The sequence below is a fragment of the Pongo abelii genome, chromosome 5 (genome assembly GCF_028885655.2).
Source record: "Pongo abelii isolate AG06213 chromosome 5, NHGRI_mPonAbe1-v2.0_pri, whole genome shotgun sequence".
Taxonomy (NCBI): Eukaryota; Metazoa; Chordata; class Mammalia; order Primates; family Hominidae; genus Pongo; species Pongo abelii.
In genome coordinates, this window is record NC_071990.2 from 84,096,217 (window position 1) to 84,113,843 (window position 17,627).

The following is a 17,627-nucleotide window of genomic DNA, read 5'->3' on the forward strand; positions in this document are numbered from 1 at the left end:
AGATATATGTTTGTAACTATGTTAAGCTCAGTACTTGAAGTACTTTTAACCCTTAATTTTCACTATGTTCCTAAGTGCTACCACCAAAACCATACACAGTAAGTATTAATAGAATAAGGGGTATAATTCTCCTCTTCACTTTCTGAATGTCTTAAAATACCTGCTGTTGTAGTAGATAAGGTTTACTAGACACTTTTCCATTTTGGCTTAAAAATAAAATTCATCTATATGCTAATGGAAGATCCATCATTCACATCATTCACACATCTACAATTCCCTTTCTAATTAAATACAACACCTAAATTTAAGCCACATAACACAATTTCAAACAGGATTTTTTAAAAATTATAGGAGAAGCCATAATTATTGTACTGGAAAACTTCAAAATCATCAAAAGTTCAACAAAATATACACACTAAATTGCAATATGACAGAAAACTGTCATGAAGAGGTCATACAGAAATAGATTTAGTATACCTAATGCTAAATGGCGAGTTAATGGGTGCAGCACACCAGCATGGCACATGTATACATATGTAACTAACCTGCACATTGTGCACATGTACCCTAAAACTTAAAGTATAATAATAATAATAAAAATAAATAAATAAAAATTTAAAATAAAAGTAATACAGGTTTAGTGCAGGAAACTTGGATATTATAGAAAGGTTATCAAGAACAAAATAAAAATGGCTAAAAAATTCTATTTCCTAAATGACAGATGATTAATTTTAACATTTTGGTATATTTTCCTCCATTTTTTCTATGCATGTGAATGTATTAGCTATGTTCATAGTTATGTGTTTTTGTAGACTAATTTGAAATTTAACACATTTAATGTTAAAATAATTCAAGCTTATATATGTGCATTCCATCACAGATTAAAGCTTAATTCTGAAAATTACAGTTGATTATGCTTAATATAGTTAAATTCCTTGATATATGTATTTGGGGAATATACTGACACCAAATAAAACAATTTACTTTCCTCTGTTAAAAAAAAAAAAGAAACTTTGCTTTCTCTAGCAGTAAAGCATTCCTTACTTAAATTTCAAATATTACAGAAAAGTTGAAAGAATAATACAATACCTCCACCTAGATTCAACATTTGTAAGCATTTTGCCACAAATGCTTTCCTACCTCTACCCTCTTCCCCATTTCTTCCTCTCCCCCTCCCCAGCCACCCATCTCTCTCTACATATATACATATGTACATACAGAAAAACACATACTTATATGTTTATATATATGTAAACATATTTATTTCTAAGAAAGTCCCCATAATCAAATACATTAGTACTTCTACAGAAAAACAAATGACAGTAAGTGAGATAAATAGACTATTATAGTTTTATAAATCCAGTTTACTGCTGGACTTACAAGACTATATATAGTCTTTGGTACTGCTGCCAATGATTTCAGATAAGATCAGGTTTTGTCCCAAATGAGATTTTTTTACAGTCTTGATTTTCAAAGTTTTGGAATTTAAAAGTATGGATAAGATGCGGCGGGCTGTAGTATTACTCCCAATTTACTGATGAGGAAACCGAAGCACAGAAAAGTTAAATACCTTACACCAGACTACAACAAGTGGCAAAACCAGTAAGTAAAAATAGGCTACCTACTCCAGAGCCCATACTTTCAATCACTACTCTAGGAAGCTTTCAGTCCAGCAGAAAGTCCTTGTGGCTGTCTTCATTTTTATCCAGAATCTGGATTTTAAAACTTACCCCTAATTCCATTATTACCCTCCTAATCTGAGCCACTGTCATCTCTCACTGGGTTTATTATAATAGTCTCCTAACAAGGGTCCCTGATTCTTCTTTTGCTTTAGTCTATTCTCAACACAACAACCAAGAATGCTCTTTTTAAAAATACTAGATCATGTCATGTAACTGAGTAAGACCATTTACGGCTTTTCATTTAGCTAACAGTAAAAGTCAATGTTCTTCCAAACAGCCTACAGGAAGCCCTAAGACCTATACCCACTCACTGACCCACCTCTGTGAACTCATCTCCTACTCTCCCTCTCTCTCACTCCACTCCAGACACAGTGGTCTCCATGCTGCTCCCGGTCTCCAGGCATGTTCCCACTGAGGGCCTTGGCATTGGCTGTTCCTTCTGTCTGGCATGTTTCCACTCATATCTACATGACTTCCTCCCCAACTCCTCCAATATCATCTTCCAATGAGACCCACACTGTTCACTCTGTTTAAAATTACCACTGCCTCCTGCAAAGCAACTGACACTCCTGATCCCCCCTTTCCTGTTCTCTTTTTCCATAACACTTATCACCTTCAAACATTCTAGACAATTTATTTATTTTATATGTTTGTCTCTTCTTCTTTTGGAATATATGCACACCAAAGTGTCCTAAGCCTGAGAAAACCATCTAATATAGTAAAAGCTCTCAAAAAATAATTGTTGCAGCTCTCTGCTCCTCCCATTCAACAGACAGCTGCATCTTCTCGTGCATTGCCAGCTGCATCCCTGAGACACCATGGTGAAGGTGAAGGCTGGAGTCAACGGATTTGGTTGTATTGGGTGCCTGGTCACCAGGTCTGCTTTAAACTCTGGTAAAGTCGATATTATCACCATCAATGACCCCTTCATTGACCTCAACAACACCGTCTACATGTTCCAGTACAATTCCACCCATGGCAAATTCCACAGCACCGTCAAGGCTGAGAACGGGAAGCTTGTCATCAATGGAAATCTCATCACTATTTTCCAGGGGCAAGATCCCTCCAAAATCAAATGGGGCAGTGCTGGCACTGAGTACATCATGGAGTTCACTGGCATCTTCACCACCATGGAGAAGGCTGGGGCTCACTTGCAGGGAGGAGCCAAAACGGTCATCATCTCTGCACCCTCTGCTGATGCCCCCATGTTCGTGATGGGTGTGAACCATGAGAAATATGACAACAGCTCAAGATTATCAGCAATGCCTCCTGTACCACCAACTGCTTAACGCCCCTGGCCAAGGCCATCCTTGACAACTTTGGTACTGTGGAAGGACTCATGACCACAGTCCACACCATTACTGCCACCCAGAAGACTGTGGATGGCTCCTATGGGAAACTGTGGGGTGACAGCCATGGGGCTCTCCAGAACATCATCTCTGCCTCTACTGGTGCTGCCAAGGCTGTGAAAAGGTCATCCTGAGCTAAATGGGAAGCTCACTGGCATGGCCTTCCGTGTCCCCACTGCCAACACATCAGTGGTGGACCCGACCTGCTGTCTGGAAAAACCTGCCAAATATGATGACATCAAGAAGGTGGTGAAGCAGGCGTCAGAGGACCCCCTCAAAAGCATCCTGGGCTACACTGAGCACCAGGTGGTCTCCTCCAACTTCAACAGTGACACCCACTCTTCCACCTTCGATGCTGGGGCTGGCATTGCCCTCAACGACCACTTTGTCAAGCTCATTTCCTGGTATGACAATGAATTTGGCTGCAGCAACAGGGTGGTGGACCTCTGCCCACATAGCTTCCAAGGAATAAGACCCCCAGACCACCAGCCCCAGTGACAGCATGATGGGAAGAGAGCGGCCCTCACTGCTGGAGAGTCCCTGCTACATTCAAGTCTCCCACCACACTGAGAATCTCCCCTCCTCACAGTTTCCATGCAGACCCCCTAAAAGGGAGGAGCCGAGGGAGGCCCACCTTGTCATGTACCATCAATAAAATCCCCTGTGCTTAGCCAAAAAAAAAAAAACTTGTTGCTATTGAGATTTCTATCGACTTCAACTCAAATACTTCGTTTGATTCAAGCCCTTCTACATTTCCTATCATTGCTAGTACTTAGTATCTCTCAGAAACAGAATTTCAATAAACATCCTTGAATTTAAAACAGCTTTTTATTATGCTTGTATTAAGATTCTTTATATAGAAATATATTTTTTGGACATGAACAGATGTTTATGATACATTACTCAGAGAAGACAGTAAGGCAAGAAATAGTTTATACAGTATGACCCCTTCATCTATAAGGAAAATACTGTAGGTTTCTTGCCTATAGTAAGTCAAGAAATAGTTTATATAGTATGATTCCTTCATCTACAAGGAAAATAGTATGTATTGTGTCTGTCAGAGTTTTTTGGTATGATGACATTAGGCATTTTTAAGTTTCTTCCTTCTGAATATTTGTTTTATTATTTTTTCAATAATAAATATCTAATTATTTGTATAGTTAAACTAATATTCTTATACACCCAGAAAACAATTACTTTGCAATACAATTAACAGTAAATTCTAACTCCTTTTCTTCAATGAAAAAAAATTTAGTCAGTGTTAATGTAACTATTATATAAATGTAACATGGATATGTGCTATTAATGTAGTTTAGTATGAAGTTTGATGGAAGAAATAAGACCTATTGTGTATTTCAGAACAGCTAGAAGAAGATAATCCGAATGTTTCTAGCATAAAGAAAAGATAAATATTTAAGGTGATAGATATCTCAATTACACTGATTTGATTTTTACAAATTATATGAATGTATTAAATTATCACATATATCCCCAAAATATGTATATCTAATATGTATCAATAAAAAAATTTTAATGTAGTTTAGATCATCTATACTTATCCAATTATCCTCTTTATACAAAGGGATGATGTGGCCAACTCTTTTCTTTATACAAAGGGTAATGCAGCGCAGTATGATACATATTACCACTATATCAACACAGCTACATGGAAATCCACATTCAATATTGCTTTCAGATAATACCTCTGAAATATTCCTTTTAAGGACAGTACTTTCAATAGGCTTTTGTGTTTGTGGTAGATACTTTAAACATTTCTTTTTTATTTTTAAATTCAGAGCCAAAAGTAAAAAAACATATTCAACTTGAACTTTTGTTATTGCTGTGTTAAAAGTATTAATATGTATTTATTTCAATTGTTTCTTGTTTCAAAAAGTATTGAAACTAATATAATGAATAAGTAGTGCTATAAAAATTGTGTTCTATATTTTATGCATCTCAAAGGTGACTACTATTTCATTTAAGGGAAAGAACAAAAGAGCTACTTTAAGATCATTTAATTTTGACTCAATTTAGAAAGTAATATTCTCCTCATTTCAGAAAAATTTGGAATCTTTGTTTTAACTTGTAAAAATATATATGTAATAGTGGTAATTAACATATCAAAGGCAAGCTTAATTATTATCAATATTACTTTTTTTTTTTTTTTTGAGATGGAGTCTCACTCTGTCACCCAGGCTGGAGTGCAGTAGCAATCTCAGCTCACTGAAGCTTCTGCCTCCTGGATTCCAGCAATTCTCCTACCTCAGCCTCCCTAGTAGCTGGGATTACAGGTGACTACCACCATGCTCAGCAATTTTTGTATTTTTAGTAGAGATGGGATTTCACCATGTTGGCCAGGCTGGTCTCGAACTCCTGACTTCAGGTGATCTGCCTGCCTCAGCCTCCCAAAGTCCTGGAATTACAGGTGTGAGCTACCAGGCCCAGCCAATCTCTTTCAAAACAAAAACGAAATTCATTTACTATCTGTAAAAGGGAACCCAAATTGATTTGGAAATACTTTCTATTATCTTAAATCTTTTTTTTTTTTTTTTTTTTTGAGTCAGAGTCTTGCTCTGTTACCAGACTAGAGTGCAGTGGCGCGATCTCGGCTCACCGCAACCTCCACTTCCCAGGTTCAAGCGATTGGCCTCCCTCAGCCTCCCGAGTAGCTGGGACTACAGGCACATGCCACCATGCCCAGCTAATTTTTGTATTTTTAGTAGAGATAGGGTTTCACCATGTTGGCCAGGATGGTCTCGACCTCTTGACCTCGTGATCCACCCACCTCAGCCTCCCAAAGTGCTGGGATCACAGGTATGAGCCACTGCCTGGCCAAATCTTAAATCTGGAGAGAAATCTAGAGACTGGAAGTCCTAGCCAGAGCAATTAGGCAAGCAAAAGAAAAAAAAGGCATCCATATTAGAAAGGAAGAAGTTAAATGGTCTCTGTTTGCAGACAATATGATCATATACATAGAAAACCCTAAAAACTCCAACAAAAAACTGTTACAACTAATAAATTCAGGAAAGTTCCATGACACAAAATCAACATATAAAAGTCAGCAATGTTTCTAATACACTAACTATAAACTATCCAAAAATATCAAAAAAGCAATCCCATTAGTAATAGCTGCCAACGCTGGGTGTGGTGGCTCATGCCTGTACTTTGGGAGGCACTTTGGGAGGCTGAGGCGGGTGGATCACTTAAGGCTAACAGTTTGAGACCAGCCTAGCCAACGTGGTGAAACCCCATCTCTACCAAAAATACAAAAATTAGCCAGGTATGGTGGTGCGCATCTGTAATCCCAGCTACTCAGGAGGCTGAGCCATGAGAATCACTTGAACCCAGGAGACAAAAGTTGCAGCGAGCCAAGATCATGCCACTACACTGCAGACAGAGTAAGATTGTCTCAAAACAATAATAATAATAGTGATAGCCACCAAAACAACAAAATACTTAGGAATAAATTTAACCAAAGAGGTGAAATATCTGTATGCAGAAAACTACAAAACATTGACGAAAAAAATTTAAGAAGACACAAATAAATGGAAAGATATTCCATTTCATGGACTGGAAGAATTAATATTGTTAAAATGACCATACTACCCAAAGAGATCTACAGATTCAGTACAATCCCTATCAGAGTTCCAATGACATTTTTTTCACAGAAATATAAAAAAAGAAATCGAAAAATTCATATGAACCACAAAAGACCCCAACTGTCCAAAGCAATCTTAGGCAAAAAGAACAAAGCTAGAGTATCATACTACCTGATTTCAAAATATACTGTAAGTTATGGTAATCACAATGGCATGGTATCAGTATAAAAACAAACACAGAGACCAAAGAAAGAGAATAGACAGCCCAGAATGAAACAGAATAGACAGCCCATAAATAAATCCATGAATTTACAGTCAACTGATTTTTTACAAAAGTGAAATGGAGAAAGAACAGTCTCTTCATTAAATGGTGATGGGAAAACTGGTTTTCCAAATGCCAGAAGAATGAAATTAGACCCTTATTTCACACCATATTAAAAAAAAATCAACTCAATAGGTAAAGAAAAATGTAAGACTTGAAACTATAAAACTTCTACAAGAAAATTTAGGGGAAAAGCCTCATGATAGTGGTCTGGGCGATGATGTTTTTAGATATGACCCCAGTGGCATAGGCAAAAGCAAAAATAGACAAATGGAATTATAATAAACTAAAAAGCTCAGCACAGCAATCAGTCAACAGAGTGAAGAGACAACCTATGGAATAGGAAGGAATATCTGTGAACAATACATCTCATAAGGGATTAATTCAAAATATATAAGGAACTCAAATAACTCAGTAACAAGAAAACAAATAACCTGTTCTTAAAATGAGCAAAATACCAGAATAGACAGTTCTCAAAAGAGGACATATAAATGACCTACAGGTTTATGAAAAATTGCTCAACATCACTAATCATCAGAGAAATTGAAATTAAAAGCACAGTGAGGTATCATCTCACATTTGTTAGAACGGCTATACCAAAAAGATGAACAATAAGTATTGGCGAGGAACCTGAGGAAAGGAAAGACTTATTCACCATTCAGTGGGAATGTAAACTAGTAAATCTATTATGGAAAACAGCATGGAAGCTCCTCAGAAAATTAAGAATAGAACTACCAAATGATCTAGTAATAACACTACTGGGTACATATCAAAAGGAAATGAAATCAGTATGTCTAGGAGATATCTGCACTCCCATGTTCACTACAGCATTATTCACAATGGCCAAGATATGGGATCAAGGTAAGAGTCCATCAACAGATGAATGGATAAAGAAAATGTGGTACACATACACACTAGGATACCACTCAGCCTTAAAGAAGAAAGAAATTCTGTCATTTGCAACAATACGGATGAAACTTTAGGATATTATGTTAAGCGAAATAAGCCAGACACAGAAAGACAAATACCACATGATCTTATATGTGGAACCTAAAAATAGTCAAACTCATAGTAGCAAAGAGAAGATGGTAGTTACCAGAGGATAGGAGAAAGGTGTGGGGAGCGGGTTGCGGGATTAGGGGAATGCTGGTTAAAAGGATACAAAATTTCAGTTAAACAGGAGGAATGAGTTCAAGACATCTATTGTACCACATGGTGACTATTGCTAAGGATAATTTATTATATAAGTGAAAACTGCTAAAAGTAGATTTTAACATACTCACCACAAATAAATGATATGAATGTGAAATAATGCATATGCTAATTAGCTTGATTCTACCATTTCACAATGTATACATGTTTCAGAACATCCTCTGTACATCATAAATATATGCAATTTTATTGTCAAATTTAAAATAATAATAATAAATTTTAAATTCGTTAAAAAACTTACAAAAATAAATAAAGACACAAGTTGCATTTAAAATAAAAGTTGACATACCTTGGCTTCCGAAACACCAAACTGTATTGTTGGCAAGCCAGACCCACAGTGGGAGTATAAACAATAGGCATGAATTTCTCAATGTCAGATGTTAGCACTCTATAAAAGAGTTTCTCATTTCTATCTTGGAGATCCATTAAGAGAAGATACCTGTAAAAATTGGACATAATTAGATCTACATCCCATAAAGTCATGAAATAGCTACTTAGAAATCTAATTAAATATTTTCAACCAAGTATAAAGTACATTTAAGTTACATAGAAAACATCTGATTAAAAAAGACTTAAGAAATATTCTTTTCTTTTTCTTTAAGACAGAGTCTTGGCCGGGTGCAGTGGTTCATGCCTGTAATCCCAGCACCCTGGGAGGCTGAGGTGGGTGGATCACAAGATCAGGAGTTCAAGACTAGCCTGGCCAACATGGTGAAACTCCATCTCTACTAAAAATACAAAAATGGCCGGGCATGGTGGTTCACGCCTGTAATCCCAGCACTTTGGGAGGCAGAGGCGGGTGGATCACGAAGTCAGGAGTTCAAGACCAGCCTGGCCAACATGGTGAAACCCAATCTCTGAGTAGCTAGGATTACAAGGGCACGCCACCACACCCGGCTTATTTTTTATTTAATTAATTAATTAATTAATTAATTTATTTATTTATTTATTTATTATTTATTTATTTTGAGACAGAGTCTCGCTCTGTCGCCCAGGCTGGAGTGCAGTGGCACGATCTTGGCTCCCTGCAACCTCTGTCTCCCGGGTTCAAGCGTTTTCTCCTGCCTCAGCCTCCCAAGTAGCTGGGACTACAGGCGCACACCACCAAGTCTGGCTAACTTTTTTTTGTATTTTTAGTAGAGACAGTTTCACCATATTGGCCAGGCTGGTCTTGAACTCCTGACCTCAAGTGCTCTGCCTGCCTCGGCCTCCCAAAGTGCTGGGATTACAGGCGTGAGCCACCGCACCCAGACAAGAAATACTCTTAATATTGCAAAGAATAAAGAACCATTTTAATGCAAACATTAAAATCATTGCTGAAATAGCACAGTTTTATTTAATACTTGAAGAGAACTTATCCCTATTTTAAAAGAGATGAGAATATAACTATAGATTTAGTTTAATATTAACTAAGTTAATAGAAAGATTTCATCCTTTGACTTGCAGTATTGAATAACCAAGGGAAATGACATACAGGAAATAAGTAAGAGACCGTAAAATGACTGTTATGTTAGTTACCTAAAAATAACTAAGGTAGGCAAGTTCAAGAAACTTTTCTTTGTACCTGTATCTTATGGCCTTTTTCTTTCTAGAAGCATTTCTGACCCAGAGTTATCTTTGTAAATATAAACCTTTTCATGATATCTGTAACCTTCAATAGTTTATAGAGTAAAACGTAAACTGCTCAGTTCAACTTAAAAGAATCTTGCAAAACTACCCAACAATCTTACCAGCCATTTTGAATTGATTTTCATTCCCTAGAATAGTTGAAAATGCACAGAATTCTGAGTAAGAGATGCATGGATTCTAATGTTTGGGCAATTAATAGACATAACCCAGAAAATAAACATGTGGAAGACAAAGAGTTTAACTTTAGGCATGATAAAATTTATTTGGCAATGTGGAAATTAGCATTGCTAAATCAATGGTCCATTCTCAGACCTCATCTTACCTATCAGAACATTTGACACAGGAGATATTCCTTAGGGCTTAATACACTTTCTTTCCTTGACTTCCAATCTATCATATTCTCACGGTTTTCCTCCTATCTCTCTGGTCATTCCTTTTCTGTTTCCTTGCTCTTTTCCCCTTGATATGGTTTGGGTGTTTGTCCCTTCCAAATCTCATGTTGAAATGTAATCCCCAGTGTTGGACGTGGGTCCTGGTGGGTATTTGGATCATGGGGGTGGATCCCTCATGAATGGCTTAGCACCAATCCCTTGGTGATGAGTTCTTGCTCTGAGTTGATGTGAGATTTGGTTGGCACTTCCTTCCTATCTTGCTCCTGTTTCCACCATGATTGTAAGCTTCCTGAGGCCCTCACCAAGGCAGCAGATAATTGGTGCCATGTTTGTACAACCTGCTGAACCATGAGCCATTTAAACCTCCTTTCTTTATAAATTACCCAGCCTCAGGTATTTCTTTACAGCAATGCAACAGACTAACACACTCCTCTTCTCTGAAAGCTTTCTAACACTCATGTGAAATACATGAATAAATTGTGTTGGCTTTACTTTCAAAATATATCCAAAATCTGACCACCCTTATTGCTACCACCCTAGATCTAAATCACCATCATCCCTTGCCTGGATTATTATAACGGTCTCCTAAAAGCTATCCCAGCCTACATTCTATTCTCAACATTGCAGCCAGTCTTTCTGAAATTATAGCTTAGATCATGTGGCTCTTCTGGTCAAAAACCTCAAAAGGCTACCCTTTTCACTCATAGTATAGCAGAAGTCTTTAGTAGGCTACAAAGCCATACCTAATCAACCGCCCATTACCTCGATAACTTCCTTTCCCAATTTACCATTCTTTCCCTAGCTCATTCTGCTCTAGACACAAGTCTCCCTGCTGATTCTCGAACATGCCAGCTACAAAACACTGTTCCTCAGATTTCTTCATGGCTAACTGCTCCACCGCCTTTGATTATTTGCTCAAAACTCACCTTCTCAATGGAGGCTACCCTTATCACCCTACTCAACAATGCAAACTGGCCACACCTCCCCTCAGCATTCTCAGCTCCTCTTTACCCTGCTCCTCTTTACCCTGCTCTACCTTTATTTTCCCCATCCCAAGACACTAGCCATTTTCTAACGTATTTTATAATTTACCAATTTGTATTACTATTTACAAAATTTAATAATTTGTATTTAAAAATAAGCCAGGCATGGTGGTGCATGCCTGTAGTCCTAGCTACTTGGAAGGGTGAGGCAGGAGAACTGTTTGAGCCCAGGATGTTGAGACTACAGTGAGCTATGGTCACATCAGTGCGCTGCAGCCTGGGCAATAGAGTGAGACCCTCTCTAAAAATAATAATAATTTTTAATAATTTATGTAAATTTCATGAGGTCAGAGATCATTGCCTATAACCCCAATATCTAAAAGAGTACCTGACACTGAGTTGATGTTCAATATATATTGAGGAACAGTCTGTAGCAAATAGATGAAGGTCACCAGCTCTTAGCAGGTAGCTGATAAAATGGCCCAGGAAAAGAATATAAAGTAAGGACACAAGCAGCTAAAGGAAGATGTTATGGAACAAATGAAAGAGAAGATTGTGAAGGAGTTTAAAAAGAAGCAACTGTATACACGTCGGACAAACTGAGTAAGCCTCTTTGCCCAGCCACCCCATCATATCCACTGGGCTCATGAACAAAGTGGCCATGGTGGCAGGGATAGAGGTTATGCATAGGCTCAGCAACATGGACTTTCACTCACCAAGGCCAACCTGGCTATTATAGCCACTTCTGAGTGTTCAATCTGCAGCAGAGACTAACACGGATTCCCTGATGCGGCACCATTCTCCAGGGTAATCAGCCAGCTAGCTACCTGGTGGCAAGTTCGTTACACTCAACAGCTTCCATTATGGGAAGGACAACTTTTTTTTTCTGGAATAGACCCTTACTTTGGAACTAGATATGCTTTCCCTGCATGCAATGCTCCTGCCGAAGCTACTATTCATGGACTTACAAAATGCCTTATCTACCATCATGATATTCCACACAGCGTTGCTCCTGATCAAGGTACTCACTTTAGAGCAAATGAAATGTGGGGAATGAGCACATGCTCATGAAACTCACTAGTTTTACAATGTTTCCCAACAATCTGAAGCAACTGGCTTGACAGAACAGTGGAATGTACTTTTGAAGACACAGTTACAGTACCAGCAAAGTGGCAATACCTTGCAAAGCTGAGGCAAGGTTCTCCAGGAGGCTGTATGTGCTGTCCAAAAAATGGTGCTGTTTTTCTCATAGCCAGGATTCACAGGTCTAGGAATCAAGGGGTGGAAATGGAAATGGCACCTCTCACTAACAACCCTAGTGTCACACTAGCAAAATTTCTCCTTTCTACCCCTGTGACTTTATGCTCTGCTGGTCTAGAGGTCTTCATTCCAAAGGGAAGAATGTTTCCATCAAGAGACACAATAACAAATCCATTGAACAGGAAATTAAGACTGCCCCCTGACCACTTTGAGCACCACATGCCCCTGAATTAACAGGCCAAGAAAAGAGTTACTGTGCTGGCTGGGAAAAATTGATCCTGACTACCAAGAGGAAACTAAACTGTTAACACTACAGTGGAGGCGAGAGAGAGTATGTCTGAAATACAGGAGATCCCTTAGGGTAGCTCCTAGTAATACCATGCCCTGTGATTAAAGCTAATGAAAACAACAATCCAATTCAAGCAAGATTACTAATGGCCCAGACCATTCAGGATTGAAGGTTTGAGTCACCCTCACCAGGTAAAGAACCACAATCAGCTGAGATACTTGCTGAGGGCAAAGGGGATATGGATTGGGTCATGGAAAAAGGTAGTTATAAATACCAGCTATGACCATGTGATCAACTAAAGAAAAAGAAGACTGTAATTGCCATAAGTATTTCTCCCTTGTTTTGCTATTAATATGTGTGTATACATATATAAGCAAAAATCCATATGCAAATTTCAGAAAATATCATTTTCTTCCTTCTCTTATCACCTTATCTGATAACATAAGATATACTGACTCTGCATCATAGTATTTAAGTACTGCTAATATTACATCATAGTGTTTAAGTTAAGGAATATCGACGAGAGTAAACATCACCCAAGGATTTGGCATCTTCTTTTGAGGATAGGGTTGGTGCATTTTTGGTTGTATGCAAGATAGTTGTATTGTGTTAGGTGGAAGTATGGACTTTGTTATTGCCTTTATTCAAAGATTAAGTGTGATTTGAGGAGATGCATATGGGTGGTGTCATAGTCCATTCAGTTTGCTATGACAAAAATACCATAGACTAGGTGGCTTATGAACAACAGAAATTGATTTCTCATAGTTTTATAGGCCAGGAAGTTCAAGATCAAGCTGCCAGCAGATTCTGAGCCGGATAAGGACACATTCCACATAGACAGCACATTCTCGCTGCATCCTCACATGAGGGAAAGGAAAAGGCAGCTTTCTTAGGCCTCTTTTATTTTTTTATTTTTTTATTTTAATTTAAGTTCTGGGATACATGTGCAGAACGTGAGGTTTGTTACATAGGTATACATGTGCCATGGTGGTTTGCTGCACCTATAGACTGTCATCTAGGTTTTAAGCCCTGCATGCATTAGGTATTTATCCGAATGCTCTCCCTCTCCTTTCCTCCACCCCATGACAGGCCCTGGTGTGTGATGTTCCCCTCCCTGTGTCCATGTGTTCTCATTGTTCAATTCCCACTTATGAGTGAGAACATGCGGTGTTTAGTTTTCTGTTCCTGTGTTTGCTGAGGATGATGGTTTCCAGCTTATCCATGTCCCTGCAAAGGACATTAACTCATTCTTTTTTATGGCTACATAGCATTCTATGGTGTATATGTGCCACATTTCCTTCATCCAGTCTATCATTGGTGGGCATTTGGGTTGGTTCCATGTCTGTGCTATTGTGAATAGTGCTGCAGTAAACATACATGTGCATGTGTCTTTATAGAAGAATGATCTATAATTCTTAGGGTATATAACCAGTAATGGTATTGTGGGGTCAAATGGTGTTTCTGGTTCTAGATCCTTGAGGAATCGCCACACTGTCTTCCACAATGGTTGAACTAATTTACACTCCCACCAACAATGTAAAAGCATTCCTATTTCTCCACAGCCTCACCAGCATCTGTTGTTTCCTGATTTTTTAATGATCGCCATTCTAAGTGGTGTCAGATGGTATTTCATTGTGGTTTTGATTTGCATTTCTCTAATGACCAGTGATGATGAGGTTTTTTTCATGTTTTTTGGCCGCATAAATGTCTTCTTTTGAGAAGTGTCTGTTCATATCCTTTGCCCACTTTTTGATGGAGTTGTTTTTTTCTTGTAAATTTGTTCAAGTTCTTTGTAGATTCTGGATATTAGCCTTCTGTCAGATTGACAGATCGCAAAAATTTTCTCCCATTCTATACGGTGCCTGTTCACTCTGATGATAGATAGTTTCTTTTGCTGTGCAGAAGCCCTAAGCTCTTTGGTTTAATTAGATCCATTTGTGAATTTTGGCTTTTGTTGCCATTGCTTTTGGTGTTTTAGTCATGAAGTCTTTGCCCATGCCTATGTCCTGAATGGTATTGCCTAGGTTTTCTTCCAGGGTTTTAGGTCTTAGGTTTTAGGTTTATGGTTTTAGGTCTTATGTTTAAATCATTAATCCAACTTGAGTTAATTTTTGTGCAAGGTGTAAGGAAGGGGTCCAGCTTCAGTTTTCTGCATATGACTAGCCAGTTTTCCCAACACCATATATTAAATAGGGAATCCTTTCTCCATTGCTTGTTTTTGTCAGGTTTATCAAAGATCAGATGGTTGTAGATGTGTGGTGTTATTTCTGAGGCCTCTGTTCTGTTCCATTGGTCTATATACTGTTTTGGTACCAGTACCATGTTGTTTTGCTTACTCTTGCCTTGTAGTATAGTTTGAAGTCAGGTAGCATGACACTTCCAGCTTTGTTCTTTTTGCTTACAATTTTCTTGGCTATGCAGGTTCTTTTTTGGTTCCATATGAAATTTAAAGTAGTTTTTTTCTAATTCTGTGAAAAAAGTCAATGGTAGCTTGATGGGTATAGCATTGAATTATAAATTACTTTGGGCAGTATGGCCATTTTCACAATATTGATTCTTCCTATCCATGAGCATGGAATGTTCTTCCATTTGTTTGTGTCCTCTCTTATTTCCTTGAGCAATGGTTTGCAGTTCTCCTTGAAGAGGTCCTCACATCCCTTGTTAGCTGTATTCCCAGGTATTTTATTCTCTTTGTAGCAATTGTGAATGGGAGTTCATTCATGATTTGGCTCTCTGCTTGTCTATTTTTGGTGTGAAGGAATGCTTGTGATTTTTGCACATTGATTTGATATCCTGAGACTTTGCTGAAGTTGCTTATCAGTTCAAGGAGTTTTTGGGCTGAGAGGATGGGGTTTTCTAAATACAAAATCATGTCATCTGCAAACAGACTATTTGACTTCCTCTCTTCCTATTTGAATACCCTTTATTTCTTTCTCTTGCCTGATTGACCTAGCCAGAACTTCCAATACTATGTTGAATAGGAGTTGTAAGAGAGGACATCCTTGTCTTGTACCGGTTTTCAAAGGGAGTGCTTCCAGCTTTTGCCCACTCAGTATGATATTGGCTGTGGGTTTGTCATAAACAGCTCTTACTATTTTGAGATGTGTCCCATCAGTACCTAGTTTATTGAGAGTTTTTAACATGAAGGGATGTTTAATTTTATCTAAGGCCTTTTCTGCATCTATTGAAATAATCATGTGAGTTTTATCATTGGTTCTGTCTATGTGATGGATTATGTTTATTGATTTGCGTATGTTGAACCAGCCTCACATCCCAGGGATGAAGCCGACTTGATTGTGGTGGATAAGTTTTTTGATGTGTCTGGATTCGGTTTGCAAGTATTTTATTGAGGATTTTCACATCGATGTTCATCAGGGATATTGGCCTGATGTTTTCTTTTTTTGTTGTGTCTCTTCCCAGTTTTGGTATCAGGATGATGCTGGCTTCATAAAATGAGTTAGAGAGGAGTCCCTCCTTTTCAATTGTTTGGAATAGTTTCAGAAGGAATGGTACCAGCTCCTCTTTATATTTCTGGTAGAATTCAGCTGTGAATCCATCTGATCCTGGGCTTTTTTTCGTTGGTACTCTGGCCTCTTCTTTTTAGAGTACTAATCCCATTTCATGAGGGTGCCATTTTTATGACCTAATCATCACCCAAAGTCCTCACCTCCAAATAACATCACACTGGGGATTAGATTTCAATGTACGAATTTGCAGGGGGACACAAACATTCAATCCATAGTAAACATGGTGTATCACCATTTGGGCAAACACTATTCTGGATGTTTCTGCACAGGTGTTTTTGGATGAGATTAATATCTAAATTGGTGGACTTAAATAAATCAGATTACCCTCCAAAATGTGGGTGGGCCTCCTCCAAATGGCTGAAGGCCTTAATAGCACAGACAGACCTCCTGTCTAGCAAAAATAAATTTTGCCAGTGCACTGCCTTTGGACGCAATTGCAACTCTTCCTTCAGTCTTCAGCCTGACAACCTACCTGAAGATTTTGGATTTAACAAGCCTTCTCTCTCTCCTTCTTTCTCTCTCTCTCTATCCATTTATATTTATATTTTCATTTATACACACACACACACACACACACACACACAGACACACACACATCCTATTAGCTCTGTTTCTTCGGAGAACCCTGATTAACACCAATACTTATTTGACATTGAGTTGGCTACCTCTTTTAACCCTCACAACAATGTTTTCAAATAGCTGTTGTTTTCTCTAATCCATGGATGAAAAAAACTAAGGTCTACAAAGGCTTAGTACTTTGGTAAGACAGAGTGGAGTCAAAAACAGACAGCAAAGCAGTTACAGTCACGATGGCAGGGCCTGTAGTGGTTGCTCAAGGATCTACTGCTAGTGAGATAGAGCCAGAATTTCTTTTTTATTATTATTATTATTATTATTATTATTATTATTATTATTATACTTTAAGTTTTAGAGTACATGTGCACAATATGCAGGTTACTTACATATGTATACATGTGCCATGCTGGTGTGCTGCACCCATTAACTCATCATTTACCATTAGGTACATCTCCTAAAGCTATCCCTCCCCCCTCCCCTCACCCCACAACAGTCCCCAGAGTGTGATGTTTCCCTTCCTGTGTCCATGTGTTCTCATTGTTCAATTCCCACCAATGAGTGAGAATATGCGGTGTTTGGTATTTTGTTCTTGTGATAGTTTACTGAGAATGATGATTTCCAGTTTCATCCATGTCCCTACAAAGGACATGAACTCATCATTTATTATGGCTGCATAGTATTCCATGGTATAGATGTGCCACATTTTCTTAATCCAGTCTATCATTGTTGGACATTTGGGTTGGTTCCAAGTCTTTGCTATTGTGAATAGTGCCACAATAAACATACGTGTGCATGTGTCTTTATAGC

General features: G+C 38.2%; 1 protein-coding gene and 1 pseudogene across 1 annotated transcript in view; one reads left to right on the top strand and one right to left on the bottom strand.

Moving 5' to 3' along the window:
• ME1 (malic enzyme 1) overlaps nucleotides 1-17,627 on the bottom strand; it is a 227,641-nt gene that overhangs the window by 184,093 nt on the left and 25,921 nt on the right. Inside the window, exon 3 of the mRNA XM_024248638.3 lies at nucleotides 8,454-8,603. Within this exon, the coding sequence (XP_024104406.3) occupies nucleotides 8,454-8,603 (150 nt within the window). The remainder of the gene's footprint in view (nucleotides 1-8,453; nucleotides 8,604-17,627) is intronic.
• LOC103890937 (glyceraldehyde-3-phosphate dehydrogenase-like) lies at nucleotides 2,501-3,503 on the top strand (annotated as a pseudogene).